The following is a 21,475-nucleotide window of genomic DNA, read 5'->3' on the forward strand; positions in this document are numbered from 1 at the left end:
ATTCTTCACACCAATATTATCAGTCAAACCTTCCCAAAGGTGGAAATGTCAATTTAATTTAAACCATTAACTGCAACAGGACAGCCTCCGACTGTTTGTAACTGCCCTTTTCATTATAATACTTCAAACAGCCAGAATTGATTTTGGTTGTGGCACATTAGGTGGCCTAAGTTATAGAGTCAATCAAGAGAGCAAACTGGGAGTTTTTTTTTGTTTTGAATCAGCATTTTCAGCAGTTTTCATTTATTGAGCAAAAGACTCTATCTTTAGCTGACCGAGCTGTTGAGGCTACATAGTTGGGGGAAAGATAGCTTTAGCCCTACAAGTTGGAGTCCAGTCTAAGAAAAAACTGCCCAGTGAAATTGTCAACAGTTAAAAGTTCCAAAAATGACATCACTTTGAATTGGAACCTAATCATAGACACTGCCTTGTCAAGTCCTAAATAGTCAATTCTCAAAGCATGATTGTTTTTTGCATGGCTGCATACTATTTAGAGCTTGTGGAGCCTGTGTGCTGGTGACATGAGCGCTGGAGTAATTCCATCAGCAGTGGCCTTCTCAAGGGCAATTAGAGATGAGCAATAAATGCTGGCCTAGCCAGCGTCACCCACATACCATGAATGAATAAAAAAAAAAGGCCTCCACTGCATCTGGATTCAACGGGAGGACCATCGAACAAACGCTGATGTGTCCTTGAAGCAGCTCCACAAGCATTTAGGCAGAACTTTTGTAAAATCAGCTACAATGGCTGTCCAGATGGCTGAAAAACTACCAATCATTCAAAATGGCATTTGCCCATCAATCTGCATCACACTTTGAGTCCAAACACCTTTAATGATGCAGAATGGTAGCATAGAAGGAAAGAATAGGAAGTAAATCCTGCACTCAGGATCCTAATACCTTGTGGGACGTCATGCCCCATGTGTCCAAAGATTTGAGTTCAAGAATCACTTGATGAAGACCCTTGACAAAATCGTGACCGAGTAGACGCTGTCCTGGAATCGCATACAGCCGGCGTCGACTATTTACATCATAGAAACAGGCCTTTGGGCACAACGGGTCTTTTCTGATGTTTATTCTCCATGAGCCTCTTTCCACTTCATATCCTAACCCCCATCAATATAACATTCTATTCATTTCTCCCTTGTGTTTATCTAGCTTCCACTTAAATGCATCTATGCCACTTGCCTCTACTATTTATGCAAATATTTGCAGATATATTTCTCTTTTGACCCACGAAGTATCACAAACTCTCAATCTTGCCATCTGGGTAGATTCCTCCTTCATGCACACTTGAAGCTGTGGGATGCGAACTCTTGCATTTTTGTGCTGAAGAAGGATCCTCAAACCGACAATCTGACTTAATTAGTTAGACAAAATTCAAGGAAACTATTGAGGATCAGTGCCAGGTCCATGATTCTAGGTCATAATGATAACGGAAATTTGTATCTGATTCTGATAGTGATGATGATAAAAGTGGACTGGTCATCTGGGCTTCATTGTAAGAACTGTTTAGTTCATGTTCTGGTTTGACAAGGTGCCGCACAGGAGGTGGCTCAGTAAGATAAGAGCCCATGGTGTTAGAGGCAAGGTACTAGTATGGATAGAAGATTGGCTGTCTGGCAGGAGGCAGAGAGTGGGGATAAGGGGGTCCTTCTCAGGATGGCGGCCGGTGACTAGTGGAGTTCCGCAGGGGTCAGTGTTGGGACCACAACTTTTCACTTTATACATTAATGATCTAGATGAAGGAACTGAGGGCTTCCTGGTTAAGTTTCCAGATGATACAAAGATAAGTGGAGGGACAGGTAGTATTGAGGAGGAGGGGAGGCTGCAGAAGGATTTGGACAGGTTAGGAGAATGGGCAAAGAAGTGGCAGATGGAATATAACGTGGGCAAGTGTGAGGTCTTGCGCTTTGGTAGGAAGCATAGAGGCATAGACTATTTTCTAAATGGGGAGAGAATTCAGAAATCTGGAATGCAAAGGGACTTGGGAATCCTAGTCCAGGATTCTCTTAAGGTTAACTTGCAGGTTGAGTCGGTAGTTAGGAAGGCATATGCAATGTGTGCACTTATTTTGAGAGGACTAGAATATAAAAGCAGGGATATGCTGCTGATGCTTTATAAGGCTCTGGTCAGACCACATTTAGAATATTGTGAGCAATTTTAGGCCCCGTATCTCAGGAAGGATGTTCTGGCCCTGGAGAGGGTCCAGAAGAGGTTCACGAGAACGATCCCAGGAAAGAAAGGCTTAATATATGAGGAACGTTTGAGGACTCTGGGTCTATACTCGATGGAGTTTAGAAGGATGAGGGGGACCTGATTGAAACTTACAGAATACCGAAAGGCCTGGATAGAGTGGACGTGGGAAGATGTTTCCATTAGTAGGAGAGACTAGGACCCGAGGGCACAGCCTTAGAGTAAAGGGAAGACCTTTTAGAACAGAGATGAGGAGAAACTTCTTTAGCCAGAGAGTGGTGAATCCATGGAATTCATTGCCACAGAAGGCTGTGGAGGCCAGGTCATTGAGTGTATTTAAGAGCGAGATAGATAGGTTCTTGGTTGGTAAGGGGATCAAAGGTTACGGGGAGAAGGCGGGAGAATGGGGTTGAGAAACTTATCAGCCATGATCGAATGGCAGAGCAGAGTCGATGGGCCGAATGGCCTAATTTCTGCTCCTATATCTTGTGGTTTCAAATCTGCCGTTAGCTATATTAGCAAACATATGTGGCCTTGCTTTACCACCTTACAAGATCCTCCCTCGCTTTAACTGAGTGTTTCTCTAAACTAAATCAAGAAAGCTGCCTGATGTTTCCTAACTGAACATTTAGAGGATGTCACAATGTTCCATGGGAACAGACTTTAGTTGGTAACTTGTCAATTGTCAAGGTTTACAACATAATTTCAGAAGATTTAGACATCTTTAATACTTTTTTAATGTTGGCATGCCCTTTTTGTGCTATTTGTAGCCTTCACTTTGAGAGGTGAATGAATTAAGAGCAAAATCTTTTTTCTCTGCAGCATAAATTTTAGTTTTGTTACAGTAGCCTTGAACCTTTTCAGATAGTGCAGTGTCGCATTGTGCTGTTGCTTGTGATGTTGTGGGGCTGGGAAATATTATCTAGGAGATTGGTGAAACTCCTTGCTCTTCAAACAACAGCGTCTGATCTTTTACGTGAGCCTGAACCAGCATACACCACCGCTGCTTAAAGTTTTGAGGCTTAGATTTTAAGCAGGAGCCATGGAAGGCCTATTATTGACTGCCCTTTGAGCTGCATGTTCTCTTCTGATACAGCCTGTTAGGGCCTGTTGTAAAGAGCCTCTGAATCCCTTCTAAAGCTGCTGCAGTGCTACAGTTATAACTAGGCATGTTGGAACTTGTCCTACAAGTTTCTGTTCAACAACAGTAATAAAAAGAGGGACTTGGAAACTACAGTCTCTGATATCCACCTGTAATTAGTCAGGATTTTATGCATTATTAACTGAGGGGGTCTTTTGTTTACTTGTTACTGAGCAACACTGTGATGTTACACAGCACTTCCTTGTCCTTTTTTATTTGGGTGGGGGGGTGGGCACTGTTGAGTTGTGTGTATGGTTCGTACACCTTCCCTTCTGTTGGTGGCTTTTGGCCCTGCCAGGATTAAGAACATTAAACCTGCAGCTTTTCAATCTGATGATGCTTCAGTTGTGTTTTTTTTTGAAATAACACAGCATCTTAAGTGCTTCCCACTGACTTTTTTTTTGGAAGTGCAATTTCGTTTGAACTATGTTACGTCCTGTTGTGCATCATTTAACTGTTTCATCAAACTGGCTTTTCTGACGTTGCATTGAATTGCAGTTGTCACTTTGGAAACTGGCAAAATGTAGTATTGTCATTACGTTTGTGCTTGGAGGGGCATGAGAACAAACCCTGATGGTTGTCCTCCACCACTTCCCACCATAACAGTTAAGCCTGATCTAGTGGTTTCCTTTAAACCTAGTTGAAGGAGTTCCTTTTGTTTTTTTTTGAAGGAACAATTTGGAATTCTTGTTGTAAAGCTGTGCTAAGGGATTTTTTTAAGCATATCTTCATCAGTTGAATTGGATTATTTTTGGAAAGTTTGAAGATTTTGGGGCCCACAGTTTGGATTACGGATTTTGGGGTCCACAGTTTGGATTGTGTAGGTTTGTGAGTACAATACTTTGTCTTTTTTGTGATCATATACCGAAAATCTGTACAGTGTTTTTACCCTGTTATATTTTAATTTGGACTACCAAAGCAGATAGCCATTTGCTACATCCCTTGCCTTTGGACAGAATCTTCAAACGTCTGCCACTGCCTCCAGTCATCATGTTGGGTTTTGAGGTTCTCTATTCTTTGCGAAATTGTATTTGTTATCTTCCACCACCCACCCTGCCAACTCGCAATCAGAATCCACTGTGGAAAGTAATAGCCTCCTCCACCTGCATGGAATGCTGCTTTTCCTCTTCCTCCTCCACACCCAACATGGACATCTTCACTTTGTATGCAAGATTTAAAGCAGGTCTTCCAATCCTCCTTGGGTCACCTTACAGGACAAAAGGCCCAATGGGTATCTTGTCTCCATGTTACATCACGTTCTTCCTCGCCAACCACCAGAAATTTCTCCAAGTTACCTTTTATCCCACTGGTACAAGTCATGAACACACTAGAGCTTTGCTCATTGAATAAATGTATTACGCAGAGCATTTTATAGGCATAGGAGAGTAATCAATGAGAGGAGAAAAGAGTTGGTACAAATTGTTTTTTGACTTTGTCACTCACCTTCGTAGGGAGGATAATTTTAAGACCTGTGTTATAAACTTTACACAACTTTGAGAGTGTTTGGTCACTGCTGAATTGGTTCTTACTTATCCAAGAGGCATCCGTCTTTGAACCATTGGGTTTTGCCTAATACAGCATAGAGACATCGGGAGTGACCTCCATCATTGTTCAGTTGGGCGATGTTGGCCAGCCTTGCATTTAAAAGATGCTTTACTGTTGAGCCAGAGAGGAGAGAAATCGACCAGTGGTTCTGCTCTTTGGCCTTATCCACTGACTCCTGCTAGAATAGTGCAGATCTGCTCTTGTCTGGTGTGGAGAGATAAAATTCCGCTAGCCTGCGAATTATCTGCCTGGGTTTGTACAGTATCTGTCTGGGGTGCTACAAGGCTGTTCTGGTAGCTACCACCATGAGTCATCACCAGACCATTGATATATGGTAACTGAGTAATTATTTGGTTTTTGTTTGGGAATTTGATGGTCAAATTCTTTTTGATTCTATTTTTCCTTGAACAAATTTGTGGAACCATTGCCCATATTATACAAAAAGGTGGTTACTCTCCATCCCCCCCCCCAATCAGTCATTTGCTTGTAGTAACTGATTAAGACATTAGAAAGAATCTTAGGAGCCCTCCAAACAAAATGAAGAAACTCCTGGAATTCTGTTTTCCTTCAAGAACCACAAACCTGTGGCTTGATGTTGCCTTAACATCAGAAATAGGCCATATTTCCCACGAGCTTGCTCTACCATTCAGAGTTGGCCAAAATCTTCACCTCATTCCCACTGCCCCATTCCCCTTGATTTCCTTAGTGCCAGAAAATCTATTAACTTCAGTCTTAAATATTCCCAACGACTGCACTCACAGTCCTCTTGAGCTGTGAATTCCAATGATAAGGGCAAGGTGGGGTGGAAGTGAAGAAAAGCAATGAAGGGAGGGTTAAAATTAGAAGTTTTGGCAGTTGCTCCCTTTGTACCCCATGTGTTTTAACAACAACCTGCATTTATAGATACGTTTTTAATGTGGTAAAATGTTCGAAGGTGCTTCATGAGAGGATTATGAAACAAAATTTGACATCAAGCCCTGTAGAGAGATGATTGGGGCAGTTAACCAAAAGCTGGGGTAAAGAGGTGAGGCTTGTCATAGAATTTATTTAAATTTCTAGCTTCCTGGCTTTGAGACTCTAAATATTAGAATATTACATAAGTAAAACTGTGACATGCATCATTGCCACTGGCCACCAGTCACAAGAACATGCTCCCTGCCTTAATTCCTTTCAGAACTAGTGATTTTAAATTGCATTTGGAGTGCCAATGAGTCACGCAGCTAGTTGGATTGCTATTTCTGTTGTCACGGAGATAGAAATTTTGACAAGCTCCGTGACAATTTATTACAATGCACCTATTTTTGGAGCATTTTACTTAAGCTGAGCTGGACCCTAAAACGGGCAAGCAAATCGGTCCCTGTTCCGAAGCTTAAATTGCACAAGTGTGGTCACTGAATAGTGAGCTAAGCTGTGTCCCTTCACAAGTGGTGAGCCAAATTTTTAATGCATTGGTGGGGTCAGGGGGAAGCATGTACGAAGAATAAAATTCCTGTTTCCTAAGGTAAAGTACCACAATGGTAAGAGTGATAACAAAGAGTTTCTTCTTTGAACCTTGGAGGCATTCAGTCCATTGCCAACACAAGCTTTACTGTTAGCACAACTCAGTTGGTAGCATTCTCGGGCCATTCCTCCCAAACAGCCCTTGTTGACATTTGCTCTCCAGCCGGGTCGGATGACTTTGGGTTCGAGTTCCACTTTGGGATGTGAGATCTTTTATCTAGGCTGACACGCTGTAGAGCTCCCTTGTTATTGTGCCATGTCACGATTGCTACCTTTCAGTTAAGCTAAGCCCCTATCTGCTTGATTGGATTGACCAAAGAGATAACGTGTTGCTATTCAGGTCAGAGCTGGGAGTTGACCTGGTCACTGTGTGTCTACCAACAGCAAAACGTTAACTGGTCACTTCTGATTTACCCTGTGTAAACTGGCATGCATCTACATAACTATGATTGTACTTCAAAAATGAATTTATTGTTTGTGGAGCACTTTGTCTTAAGGGTGTGTATAAATATTGTATAAATGAAAGATCACATGGTGGCAACATTTTTTTAAAAGGACCAGAATCACATTTGTACCAGTGTATGATCTTAATTCAACACCTCAAACCTCTACCTTTGATTCACTTGTGACATATCTGCAGCAACCTTGGTGCGCTCTCCAGTGTTTGCATTGGGTGAAATACTAAATTGTACACAAAATCAGTTTGTTTTTAGTTGGAAACCAGTATAAAGTTAACCTAGCCAGTCTTGCTTGCAGAGACTTGCCATCTTGTTTGTGTGATAACACACATCCTCTAACTAATTGCGGTCTGAGTAAATAAGAAAACCTGTTGTTCCTAATAGGACACCGCAGGAACCAGGTACAACCTGTAAAGCAGGAATCGGTTACAAGGCAGCTTCCTGTGGGTTGTGTGCTGCAGATGAGGATGGGATTAGTCCTGACAGCAGTTCCCTCCATATTACGAGTCAGCGGTGTAGTGGTAGTATCTCTGACTGGACTAGTAGTCCAGAGGCCCAAGCTAATGCTCTGGGGGGCAATGATTTAAATCCCACCATGGCAGCTGGTGAAATTTAACTTCACTTAGTAAATCTGGAATTGAAAGTCAGCCTCAGTAATGGTGACCATGAAACTAGCATCGATTGTTGTAAAAACCCATCTGGCTCACCTAATGTCCTTTAGGGGAGGGAATCTGCCATCCTTAGCTGGTCTGGCCTACATGTGACTCCAGACCCACAGTAATGTGGTAGGCTTTTAACTGTCCTCTGAAATGGCCCTAGCAAGCTACTCAGTTCAAAGGCAATTGGGTATGGGCAGCAAATGCTGGCCTTGCCAGTCACACCCACATCCCACGAAAGAATTTTTTTGTTGCATTAGCTCATACGCAAAATGGCAACGGAACAGGGTATAGGCAGGTAGTTGGAAACCATGGAGAACACGTCCCATTTGCTATTTTTGCAGGACTATTGACTTCTAAACTTTTTTTTTTGTACATGGGTTTTATGGACTAAAATGCAACATGAAGGAGTCTTTGGGCAGAGAGATTTTTGCTGCATGTTGGCACTGGCATGTTTAGTCAATAGGATTGTTACAAAAGGAGATGGCATCTGTATCTGGAAGTGCTTAGTGTTGGCATTCCCTTCCAAAGGTTATTTTTTTAGGCCCTTGTAGCATTCATAATGGCTGTTTCATTGAGGAAGGTGGTTGCTTTCAGTACCCTTTTTCTTAACAACAGATATCTTTTGGGCTGCACCTAAAAACCCTTCAAGAGCTGGCTTTGTTAAATAAGGTTCCAGTGTTCACTGAAGCTACTGGATCACTGGCATGGACTTGCTGGGCCAGCTGGCCTCTTGCTGTGCCGTGACATTCACTGGCAAGGCCAGCATTTGTTGTTTTACTAATTGCCTTTGAATTGAGTGGCTTGCTCGGGCCATTTCAGAGGACAGTTGAGAGTCAACTGCATTGCTGTGGGTTTAGAGTCACGTGTAGGCCAGACCAGGTAAGGATGGCAGATTTCCTCCGCTAAAGGGCATTAGTGAACTAGATGAGTTTTTACAACAATGATCATTTTATGGTCACCATTACTGAGACTAGCTTTCAATTCCAGATATACCGTGATATTCACAGCATCAATCAGGCAGGGAATGTGTAATTAGCCTTGTAACTGAGCTCAATCCTGGTAACCACGTGCGTACCCGTTTTTGGGTTCCTGTATAGGAACTAGATAATTTTCATTTTCTCGTTCTGGTTCCAAGACTGCGAGTCAAAATATAACATTCCTGTCATCAACCTAGATAATACGGAATAGACCAAGGATAGAACTTGGGCCTTGAGATTTATATTGTTCAGTACCACACTCAGCAAATTGAATCCAAGCATTGCTAGTGTCAGCAAGCCTGTTAGCAGCCTTTTTTAAAAACCCTGTTGCATTGGTTAGTGTTACCTAATACTTATGACCAATTAGCTGTGGTGTCGAAAATTGACGTTTTTTAAAGTACTTTCTTCGCTTTGCGCACTTTTTTTTGCTCCCTGTCTCCCCTCCCTCTTTTTGATCTGATTCACTGTTGGTATTAAAAGATCGGAGTGATAATTCTCCCTTGTACTGTTCCCACTGATAAAAGTGATCATTTCGTCTCTTTTTTCAGGTGCAAACATCGCCACTGGGGAGGAGGTTGCCATAAAGCTGGAATGTGTCAAAACGAAACACCCCCAACTCCACATCGAGAGCAAATTTTACAAAATGATGCAAGGAGGAGGTGAGTTCTCGGATCGTTTTGGGCAGAGGGGTTGGGATGAACAGGTGAAGTCAAAAGGGCCAAGGCCTTTAGATACAAAGAAGCTCCTCCCTCCATTGCAGCTCTCGGCATCCAACTGTGATTTGTGTAACCCTCAAATCTGTGTCTCCTTCTGTCTAGCAGGTACTGCAGACATTTATCACTTCTGTGTCAAAATTCTTGTTGACATTTGACCTCTCTTTGTGCTTGTGATCTCTGGCCCTCCTTTATTTTAAAGTATTAAATTAGGGTTTACTCCGTCTAAGCCAAATATAACATTACTTAGAGTAATGACCCTTTCCCACATATATGCAATGCATGACTGCCACTTTATACTGCAAAGTTTTGGTGGGTGGGAAGGAAGCGAATCAATCTTCAGCCACACTTTTTTCAGCTATTGAATTGTTTGGCAATTACATCCCCATTAGAGCTGCAGTGTAATGGAGGAGCTGATCGTTATCCAGAGGCGGACAGAGTTGCTGGGTGAGCAGAATGCCGCTCATGTGCGACTGATGTCACCAAAAAGTTGGGTAGGTTGGAGGGGTAGGTGAAGAGGATGTGTCTGAACTGCTGGAAAGTTGGCTTGTCTGGATCAGAGAGAAAAAGCAAGGATCTGTAGCCAGCATGGCTGAATTTGGAGGTGGTGCTCTCTCTTTAGGTATAGGGAAAACATATACCTAAAGGCATCACTGGGGCAAGGCATTCTTGCAGCGACATGACCTGTCTAATGCGCTAGTAACCCAGCATCATTATCCAGAAACTTCGCTCCTTTGGAGAAAAGAGTTCATCTAGCTATAAGATTTTATATTAAATCAGCAGAGAAACATTTCATACAGGTCTGCATTGGTCACACACATCAAAATCTCGTCATATGCAGCATGCCATACAAAGAGCTCCTAGTCAAGTTTCATGCCTAACTACAAGAATTAGAAAGCCAGATTCACCAATGTTTGAACACTTTGCGTTTAGCCAAGATACCCCTCGCATTTTTACAAGGAAGACGCTTCTTCCTCGGGACGTTCATGTGGGTGTGCACCTAAGAGATAAGTTGGTTAAGCTGTGATGCTAGGTTGGACGGTGTGCGTGCTCACTCTCTCCATTTTGGATTCATTTAAAATGTCATAATATGCGAAGACGAGCAGAATTTACCTGGTGCTGACTGTGTTGCAGCGGCTGATGTAATGCTGGACAAACCCAAGGAAGGCTGTGGTCTGAGTGAAATAATTATGTTCACCCCTTCACTGGTGGTCCTGGGAAGGCTCTGGCTCTGGCTCTGAAAGAAACGGCCCGACAAACACTGGACAAATGGAATGTATCAAATCCATGTACTGAATGACTTAGTGCAATGCTACCTTTCCAGCGTTGAAGCAGGTTCTGGCCTTTGTCTCCAACCCACAGAGCAATCTCCAGCCTGAACCAGTGCATCCTGACAATAATCACCCAGACACCAAATACACTGTTGAATAAATCCTATTCTGAATTTTAGGATTTCAAAAAGTGTTTGAATGTTTTTGCAGTTCATTCTGGTTTAAGCTGCTTTTGTTTTTTGTTGCACTTGAAGCAATTCAGTAAAGATTTCTTCTTTCTTCCGAGTTTCTTGCAATTTTCTCATTTGTTTTTAACATTGTGTATAATATTCAACAACACCCTGCACATTTGGCATTATTTGGGGTAAAACTTAAGATTTATGAATCTTAAAGGTCCTCTGCCCTTAAGTGCTTTTTAAATCTTTCAGCGTATGACATGGTAGAGGAGAGGATAAAGGAAGTAAAATAATGTATGTATCTCTCGTTTTTGCAAAATGCTAATATTTGCTATTGGGTTATTGCAGAGCATGAAACTATTTAATTCTGCTTGAGATAGTTATGTTGATTTCTGTTAAATTGCACATATCAGTGGACAGAGTGCAAATATCCAGGATTCCTATTCCATCCTTTTATTTCTGCCTTGTGATGTTGCATTGACCCCGTTGTTTAAAGTTTCTGTAAAGTGTAGTCAGCCTAAAGCATGGTCCTGGAGAGATTTTTTAAAAAAATAATAATTTTACCAAATATTCAAATGTACTTGAGCCTGAGGCCCAGTAGACTTGAAGGGTCCCAGTTAAATTCTCAAACTGATGAATGAGTGCATCTCGGCAGAAGTTGTCACAATTTGCCCCTTAGGCGGGGTGGGTGTGGGGGAAAGGCTTGCATTTTTGTGGCACTTTTCATGACCAGCAGACATCTCAAAACAATTGCAGCCGGTGAAGTTTTTTTTTTTGAAGCGCAGTCACTTGTAATATAGGACATGTGGCAGTCAGTTTGTGCACAGGAAGCTCCCACCAACTGCAGTGTGATAATGACCAAATAAGCTGTTCTTGTGATTGAGAGATAAATACTTGCCAGGACACCAGGTGTAACTCCCTTGCTCTTCAAACTAGTAAGAAAGGAATCTTTTCTGTGCCCACCCAAGAAAGCAGATAGGGCTTCTGATTAATGTCTAATCGAAAGTTGGCATCTCTGACAGAGCAGACTCTCTTTGAGTTCAGCATTGAGAGTGTTGTCTTGATTTTTTTTTTGTGCTTCCAAGCCTCTGGAGGGGGAACTTGAACCCACAACCTTCTGACTCAGAGGTGAGAGTGTTACCAACTGAAACATGGCTGACACACAAGGAAAGGGGAATCGGGTGCAGACTCGTGCTAGAAGGGTTTTCTGTACTCGGGTAGGATGGGCCTGACTGCCTCCTGGTGGACAAGTATTCTCATATATTCCAGCAAGGAGGGGCATTGCCTGTGTGAGAAGATAAGGTAGTTCATGTGCTTCAGTTCTTAAAGGTAGATATGTGCAAAAATTGAGGGCTTATGTCTAGATAACAACTGAGCAGAAATCAGTGCTGTTATTTTTTTTGAGGTAGGGTCCTGCAGTTAGTTGAGACAAATGTTATATGAACAAAAGATTTTATCGACCAGAGGTTCATGGCAATGTTTGTATCCAGAAACTTTTTTTTGTTCCTGACGCTACTTTTGGAAATATATGAATTTTGCTATAAAACTCCTGGTTTCTAGTGGAGACCATTTAGCCCATTATGCTTCTGCTGCACGTAGCCCCTTTCACTTGGATTTTCTCCATGCCCTTTTTGAATTTGAGCTCCTTCACAAATTTATCCATTTCATTACACCTTGGTTTTCCAGTGGAACACCCCACCAAGCTTCTCTGAAATAAATAAATCCTTTTGATACATTTATTCCCTCCATTTAGCAATTTTCCCCAGTCTGTGAAAATAGTTTTTCTCAAATCAGAACTTGGTTGTGACTCTCAAATGCAAGTTTTTCTTTGAACTGTAGTACAGTAGCAAAGTGATTATGTGCCTGGACTATTGATTCAGGAACCCAAGTTCAATCTCACCATGGCAGTTGGGGAGTTTAAGTTCAAGAGGCAGAAGGTTTAGAGGGGATTTGAGGAAACAATTTTTTCCACCCAGCAGGTGGTTGGAATTTGGAACAGACTGCCTGAGGGAGTGATAGAGGCAGGAGCCCTCACAACGTTTAAGTATTTAGATGAGCACTTGAAATGCCATAGCATACAAGGCTACAGGCCAAGAGCTGGAAAATTGGATTAGAATAGATAGGTGCTTGATGGCTGGCAGGGACATGATGGGCCGAAGGGCCTGTTTCTGTGCAGTACAACTCTGATTCTAAAATATATAACAGCTATGAAAAACATCTGGTTCACTAATGTGAAGGAAGGAAATCTGCTGTCCTTACCGCGTCTGGGTCCATATGTGACCCCAGACCCAAAACGATAGTTTACTCTTAACTGCCCTCTGAAATGCTCTAACTTGTCACTTGGTTGTATTCAAGAAGGGCGCTCATCACCACCACCTCGAGGGTGATTGGGATAGGCAACAAATGCTGGCCTTAACAGCACCACCCACGTCCTGTGGAAGAAGTCATCCTTCCAAATTCAACCAGTCCGCTTCCTAATTTATAAACAGAAATGGCCCACTCCTTTTCTAGCCTTTCCTCAAAATTGAAGCTGCTTACCTGTGCTATTAAAAATGTGAATCTTTCTCTGAAGCGGCACACATTTGCTGAGAAAGCCCTATTGATTTTGTGATTCACTGCAGTTCCTACCTAGGTGAAATTTTAAAATTATACATTTTTTTTTGGTAAAGTAAGTGATGTGGTGTACCACTGACACAAGTTGAAAATTTCAGCTTAAGAGTCTAAGCCAAGGAAGAGATCTCTGGCTGCAGAGACGGAAAGAAGTGAACAATCTGAGGCTGCTTTCTTCAGAAAAGAGAAATTGAGATGTGACCCAAGACGGGCCTTTCAAAATAGGAAGAGCTTTGATAGGATAGACATAGAGATGTTTCCTTTTTGGGGATGTTATGATATGGCAGGTGGTATTTGCCAGACTGATCAAATCCCAAAGGGAAACTTGGTCACACTATCACACCGATTTTGCAATTTTGTATTTTTTATGAGAAGGTTTGAAGTCAGAAGTAATGAATCCACCACTACCTTCAGAGATTTTAAAGATTAAATTGAAACATTTATTAACAAAAGGGGAAAAGTTAAACACCCACAAGATTACAGCTATTTAGTCTTATAACAGTTCCCAAAATTTCTACTTAACTGGACTCCCACTACACACCCTTTTGGGCAACAGTCCAAAATAGATTCTCGATCTATAAATCATCCAGCAAGATTACCACAAGCACCCACTGTTGCTGTTGGGAGGGATTTCACAGCTGCTTTCTCCTTCTCACTCGACAGTGAAACTCCAAAGGCTTTTTAACACAGCCTTGGTTACTTGAACAGCAAACTTCCCCAGGGTAGCTATAGGCTTTTTCCACAAGTCCATTTCACACAGTCGAGATCTCACATGGCCGCCTCTATATAGCTTTCCATCTTTCTTTAAGTGCACTTCCTCTTTTTTTGATCTGTAAATCCCCTTGTTTCCACCTGCCTTTGTGATTTACTTATGCCAGAATATAAAAATCTTTTATGTTGTCATTGCGGCCAGCACTTTTAGGAAAAATAAAGGTAATAAACTTCGCCTTATTTACCTTGCTAGTTGTAAACATCTTACCATGTCCATTTGAAAATCAAACAACCTCTCTACTTACCTAAAAATGCAAATCTCCTTTTACTTAAGCTTGCCCATTAGCATTTCAAATACCTGTTTTTTTACACTTAACCTCTTAGATTTAAGCCATGCAGTCTACTTAAGTTATTCACACACGCGCACAAACATATTCACAAACATAAGCCTGCTATAAAGTGTCCCACAGTAATATCAGGAAAAATATGATAGTTCCTTTACAGAGGGGTGGAGACCAAAACTAGGGGCCATCAATATAAGATGGTAATAAAGGCAGTAAGGAATTCAGGAGAAACTCTTTACCCAGAGTGGTTAGAGTGTGGAACTTGCTGCAGTAGTTTCGGCAGACATATTTATCTATCTTCACCTTAATTTTTTTATTCTTTTATGGGATGTGGCCGTCACAAGCTAGGCCAGCGTTTTTATTACCCAGCCCTAATTGCCCTGAAGGTGGTGGCGAGTCACCTTCTTGAAACACTGGAATCCATATGGTGTAGGTACACCCACTAAGCTTTTGGGGAGATGTTCAGTATTTTGACTTGGCGACATTGGAGGAATGGCGATATAGCTCTGAGCCACGGTGCTGTGTGGCTTGGAAGGGAACTTGCAGGTGGTAGTGTTCCTATACATCTGCCCTTATCCTTCTGGATGGTAGTGGGCTTGGAAGGTGCAGCCTAAGGAGCCTGGGTGTGTTGCTGCAGTGCATCTTGAAGATGCTGCAACTGTTGGCAGTGTGAAGAGTAGGTGTTGAAGGTAGTGGATAGGGTGCCAATCAAGTGGGCTATTTTGTCCTGTATGGTGTCAAGCTTCTTGAGTGCTGTTGGAGCTGCATTCATCCAGGCCTGTGGTAAGTATTCCATCACATTCCTGACTTGTGCCTTGTAAAGGGTGGATAGGCTTTGGAGGGTCAGAAGGTGAGTTATTCTCTGCAGAATTCCCAGCCTCTGACCAGCCCTTGTAGCCACAGTATTTATTTGGCTAGCCCAGTTAAGTTTCTGGTCAATGATAACCCCCAGGATGTTGATCATCGATTCAGGAATAGTAATACCATTGAATGCCAAGGGATGATGGCTAAATTCTCTCTTGTTCGAGATGGTCATTACCCGCCTCTTGTAAGGCGTGAATGTTACTTGTCACCCCAAGCCTGGATATTGTCCAGGTCTTGCTGCATTTGAACATGGACTGCTTCAGTATCTGAGGAGTTGTGAATCACGCTGAACATTGTGTAATCATCAGTGAACACCCCTACTTCTGACCTTATGATGGAAGGAGGTCATTGATGAAGCAGCTGAAGATCGCTGAGCCTAGGACGTTACCCTGAGGAACTCCTGCAGTGATGTCCTGGGACTGAGATAATTGACTTCCAACAACCACAACCATCTTCCTTTTGTGCTAGGTATGACTCCATCCAGTGGAAAGTTTTCCCCCTGATTACCATTGACTTCAGTTTTGCTAGAGCTCCTTCATGCTACACTTGGTCAAATGCTGCCTTGATGTCAAGGGCAGTGACTTTCACCTCACCTCTGGAGTTCAGCTCTTTTTATCCATGTTTGAACCAAGGTTGTAATGAGGTCAGGAGCTGAGTGGCCCTGGCGGAACCCAAACTGGGTGTAAATGAGCAGGTAATTGTTAAGTAAGTGCTGCTTGATAGCCCTGTTGATGACCCCTTCAATCACTTTACTGATGATCAAGGGTAAAATGAGTTGTAATTGGCTAGGTTGGATTTGTCCTGCTTTTTGTGTATAGAACCAACCTGAGCAATTTTTCACATTGCTCGGTAAATGCCAGTGTTTTAGCTGTACTGGAACAGCTTGGCTATGGGTGTGGCAAGTTCTGGAGCACAAGTCTTTACAATTGCCAGAATATTGTCAGGGCCTGTAGCTTTTGCAGTATTCAGTGCCTTCAGCCGTTTTCGATATCAGGTGGTGTGTATCGAATTGGCACCTATGATGCTGGGGATCACTGGACGAGGCGGAGATGGATCATCCACTTGGCACTTCTGGCTGAAGATTGTTGCAAATTCTTCAGCCTTAACCTTTACACTGAAGTGCTGGGTTCCCCCATCATTGAAGATGGGGATATTTGTGGAGCTGCTTTCAGTGCCACTTATAAACCCAACCTTGAATGTTGTCCAGGTCTTGCTGCATTTGGGCATGAACTATATGAGGAGCTATGCGAGAAGAAAATGTGCTAGAAATAAAGAAATGGAAGGGTTTGCTGATGGGGTGGAGGCTTATGTGGAGTATGAGCACCATAGATTATTTGAGTTGAATTACCTGTTTCTGTGCTCTAAGTACTATGTAATTTATACCATCAATCTATAATCTTTCTAGTTCTGAATGCAAAACATGCAGTATTTAAGTTTCTGCATTGTTCATAATTTGATAGTGGGGTTTTTAAAATGGATGTACAAGGGTTGTTAATGTTTTAGAAATGGGTTTTCATTTCCTCTTCCATCACACTGGCTCCAACAGCACCAAAATGAGTTCCACAAATTCATTTTACCTCTACCAGACTACATTAAATCCTGACCAATATAAATAACATGTTAGAATTACACAGCAAATCAGAGGGAAAAAAATTCAGAATTTGATGAAAGAGGCACACCTGTTTAGTCTTCCACTTGTTATTTGCCCTGTAAGTGTTCAGCCTTTCCTGTGTTTCTTTAATTTTAGCATTTGCTTTTATCCCTCCTTAGGGTTTAATTGAAATTCTATTTTGAAAGTTCTAACTAAAAATATTTTGTATCTGAACCCTTTAAAAATGGCATGCAACTTGTCAAGCATATGTTTTTCAGTTTTTTTTAAATACTTTGCTGGGCAGAGTGCAGATTGGTATATCCAGGAAAGTAAACCTAAAGTTGAGCAGCAGGTAGATTCTCTCTCAACTCTGCCCCAGTGTCAGTGCTACAAAATTTACAAAGTGCCTTTGATCAGGGGGAAAAAAGTGTTTAACAGAACTGAGTGCTTTTAAAAAAAACACACCAAGATGGCTGGTGGTCAAAGGTTTGGCCAGGTATGGGAGTTCAGGCAGGTATGGTAGGACTGGAATATTGTAATCTAATTAGAATGGGTTGCAGAGTTGGGAGTGTGGTAGTTCATCTAACTGTGTAGTTTCCATGTGTGTAATTTTTGGTCATTAGCCAGGTATTTATGCTGAAAATAAAACTCGCTTTGTATCTAGATGTTATCAGTTTTTGTGGTGTTGTACAAAAAAAGATTTGATTAGGGTTGTGTGTAAGCTTGACTCTGTCTCTTGAACATAGGAGCGTAAGAAATAAGAGCAGGAGTAGGTCATTTGGCCTCAGTGTCAGCAGGGAAGGTTTGCTGGCCAATAATGTTCTTGATTTGGCGAAATAATTTAGGGTGCAGTCAGGAAATTATGACAATCATCCACCATAATGAAGGCAATAAGATTTAGCTAGAATGAAGATTCTCCTCTGCGCCCCCAATTTGTGCAGATATATATATCTCTCTTATGCATGGGATTTTCTGGTAATCAAAAGGGGGATGGGTGTGTGCGCATGTGCGTAGCTTTTTGATCTAAATGTCGAACCCTTTGCAAGCTTAATATGATCATCAAACAATGACGAGAAGCTAAATGTTTGTAACAGTTGACTCGACACTAGCAGACTACTTTAAATTATTGGGATGCGGGATGCCTAGGAACTAATCTCAACAATATTTTTTTTCTAAAATGTCATAACTAGGTAATAAAACAGCAGAGCTTTTTTCAGAGTTCCTATCCCAGTACCTGAGGGTTTCCAGATCAAAAAATTTCAGCATGTCATTTCCTGTTCAAAGCCTCGCGTGCCCAGGCACATGGTCTCTGTGACATATGCATGTGTTTTGTTTTTAAGATGTTGTTAAACTGTACTGCAGCAGTCCAGCTGGCACAGTTACATCAGTCTGAACTGCAGTTTGCACACATGAATGTGCTCAGCACTGAATTTTGATTGCAAAAGGGTTGCTAATGTGTCTGACAAGCTTGGATTTTCTGTGGGCATTAGTAACGCCTTGGTCATTTTCCTTGCCCCCCCCCCCCCACTCCCTCCACAACCCATGTCAGTTGTGCAGTTTAGAACTGGATTGTAGGTGGATGCTGTAGTGACTGAAGCCACAGCCAAGTCTTGTAGCAGCTGGCAATTGTGCAGCTCTAATGAACACAATTGTATTTTCTTTTTCATTTTTAACTTGCTGTTTACTTTACAATTGTAATGTGTACCTGATGGTAACCTGGCATGTTTTTTGGGTTCTGTTATCCGCAGTTGGGATTCCCTCGATTAAATGGTGTGGCGCAGAGGGAGATTACAACGTGATGGTGATGGAGCTGCTGGGTCCTAGTCTCGAAGACCTTTTCAATTTCTGCTCGCGCAAGTTCAGTCTGAAGACCGTGCTTCTCCTTGCAGACCAGATGGTATGGGTTTTCAAAATTTTAGTATGTAGCTGGAAAATGGGGAGGGGTAGAATGCATTGTGGTTGAGTATTTGTGCTGGCACAATCTCATTATGTTGTGTCTTAACTCTGTCCCATTTGCCTGTTACCCTTGTCCTCACAGACCTAGCTCAGCTCATAGCCCGACAATGCCTGTTTTAAATCCTAAAATGTACTCTCCGTCCCTACGTCTGCAACCTCCTTCAACTTTCTCTCTCTGTCTCTGCACACCGCCCCCCCCCCCCCCGCCCCCAAAATTTTAGTTAACTCTGTAGTTCCATGATGTCTGCTTGCGCTTCAATGAAGCGCATTATCAGTACTTCCTCTTTTAAATGTGCTATTATATTTTTATATATATATATATATATATGCAGGTCTTTATTGCTTGCCCCCTGATGCTGGGGAACAGCCGACAGACCGTGCTTGCACCAAATCTGTTCATTCAAGCTATAGAAATGATAATTGATGAACAACATTGAACTGAGTAACAGAAGATGGAATGTAAGGAAAGCAAAAGCAGCAGTTACACCCTATCAGAATCTAGTTTCATGTTGCTCATACACTCCTAACTGCAAAGTTGTTGACACTGTTTCTTCGCATGCCAAGGGCTGAGACTCTACTTGTCTCCTTCCTTGTGCTAATAACTTAAAACCCTTCCATTTAAAAAAAAACTAAATGCGAGCCATTCTGAAACTTGAAATGCAGAATTGCTTCTTGATTTCCAAGTGCCCAAGTGGAACCAGTAATGAGGAAGCACGTCAACCTCCAGGAAATGTAGAGGTTTGAGTTCCTGAAACATTGGTAAATGAAGGGCCAAGACTGTTGTGATAAGTTTTTTTAAAAGAGAGAGTCTGTCGCAAGAAGCAAATCAATATAAGGATCAGGTTGGTGAATCCTTGTAGGTGAATGTATTAAGGAGCAGATTATTGAATCAATGATTTGATTCTTTGTACTCTTGGCTTAATTATTTTTCCCAGATCAGTCGAATTGAGTACATTCATTCCAAAAACTTCATCCACCGTGACGTTAAACCAGACAACTTCCTCATGGGCTTGGGCAAGAAGGGGAACCTGGTTTATATCATTGACTTTGGCCTAGCCAAGAAGTACCGTGATGCACGGACTCACCAACATATCCCGTACCGGGAAAACAAGAATCTGACCGGCACAGCGCGATACGCCTCCATCAACACTCATCTGGGCATCGGTGAGCAAGTGGTTGTTGTGTGACCAATGTACTACCTACTGAGAAAGGGGATTCGAGGGTTCCAATGATATTAATGGATGAGAAAAGTTAGCAGGAGAAAATTGGTATCTTGGGTGGGTGGGAGGGAAAGTGAAGGAGTCCATGCGTGCCAACATCAGTTGTTGACATGCATGGACTGAAGAAGTGGCGAGCTGGATTGACTGACTGGTCTTGTTCAAAGTTTTATGCTGTAAACACAAGGAGAAAGTGCTGTGGAAATGTTTGATGTGGGGAATTGAGAGATGCTTTTTCACAAACATTTGGGGTAGTGGATTTAAGAGGGGTAATCCCTTAATACCACTGCTAGTTATTCTAAGTAAATCTTAGCTCCTGACTTTTTAAATAAAAAAAATCTCCACAGAACAAAGCCGCCGTGATGACCTGGAGTCACTGGGTTACGTCCTGATGTATTTTAACTTGGGCTCGTTGCCATGGCAGGGACTCAAAGCAGCCACAAAACGGCAGAAGTACGAGCGCATCAGTGAGAAAAAGATGTCGACTCCAATCGAAGTATTGTGCAAGAGCTATCCGTGTAAGTGCCTGCAGTTCCTGTATAAAGTGGTTGCTGCTGTTGCATAATGTAGTAACGACAGCCGGTTTTAAGATCCACGTGTATTAGTTCCACCTCTCCTGGCGACACTCTGGGTGTTGGTGTCCCTCCAATGCCATGCCCAGGTAGCTGCCCTTCATAGGTGAGGCTTGTCAATCATGAAAAACATCACAGTCAGACCCAGTCTTGCCCTGATTCTGTCGCTGTGCCTGGTTTTGCAGCCGGGTCACTGGGTAGCGATCGCGAGCAGAGACCTTGGCATTTCCTTCCTTTGGTTCTTTTCTTTGTTTCCTGGAACCCACTAGTGTGCCAGCATGGCTTTTCCATTTTTACATTAAATATCAATGTGTATTCCTGCTCCAGCTAATAACTCTGAACTCAGCACACATGGGGGAATTGATCTTTTTGACCTGTATAGCTTCGTACAGCACCAAATAATGTGTGCCTTGGGTATAGCTTACACGATAATTTTTCTTTAACACAGCCTACAGTGGGGCATTGATGCAATTCTCCACAGGCTCCTCCACACCTCCAAATCATGCTCCAGAGTCAGGTTTTTCTACTTGAATTGCCTTGCTATTGACCCAGAAGTAAACCAATTTAGGTTTTCAGTGGCATGCTGAGCTGTTTGACAGATGGGCCCATGTTGGCAGAGAGTTTATCATGTCGCCAGTTTTGAGTCTGGCAGACTGTTAATTGAATTGATGCCAGGCATGCTGTAAGGAAGTCACCGTTATTTTTAACCTGACATGTCGGTGAACGCAAGGCATGGTGACATGATGTCGTCTTAACACCAGAAGTGCCAAACGGAACTCCTCATTCAGTCTTGGATAGTACGATTAAGCTGCATATAATTCCTGGTTCCAACACTAACGTGGCAGAACTGTTGCTGAGCTGGCATGAAACCCCTGCCTGTATTATTCTTCTGGTCAGTGTCTTTTTTTTGTCCTTTCATACCAAATATTGCAATGTTTTTGAATGCCCTAGTAATATATAGTAACTCCACTAGCT

At 42.3% G+C, this 21,475-nt stretch overlaps 1 protein-coding gene across 4 annotated transcripts in view; it reads left to right on the top strand.

Annotated features, from left to right (window-relative positions):
• LOC121271538 (casein kinase I) overlaps window positions 1–21,475 on the top strand; it is a 78,716-nt gene that overhangs the window by 37,525 nt on the left and 19,716 nt on the right. For all 4 annotated transcript variants that reach the window (XM_041177520.1, XM_041177521.1, XM_041177523.1 and 1 more), the window contains exons 3-6: window positions 9,024–9,134; window positions 18,504–18,652; window positions 19,647–19,875; window positions 20,276–20,446. In XM_041177520.1, coding sequence (XP_041033454.1) covers window positions 9,024–9,134; window positions 18,504–18,652; window positions 19,647–19,875; window positions 20,276–20,446 — 660 coding nt within the window. The remainder of the gene's footprint in view (window positions 1–9,023; window positions 9,135–18,503; window positions 18,653–19,646; window positions 19,876–20,275; window positions 20,447–21,475) is intronic.

This window comes from Carcharodon carcharias, chromosome 31 (genome assembly GCF_017639515.1).
Source record: "Carcharodon carcharias isolate sCarCar2 chromosome 31, sCarCar2.pri, whole genome shotgun sequence".
NCBI lineage: Eukaryota > Metazoa > Chordata > Chondrichthyes > Lamniformes > Lamnidae > Carcharodon > Carcharodon carcharias.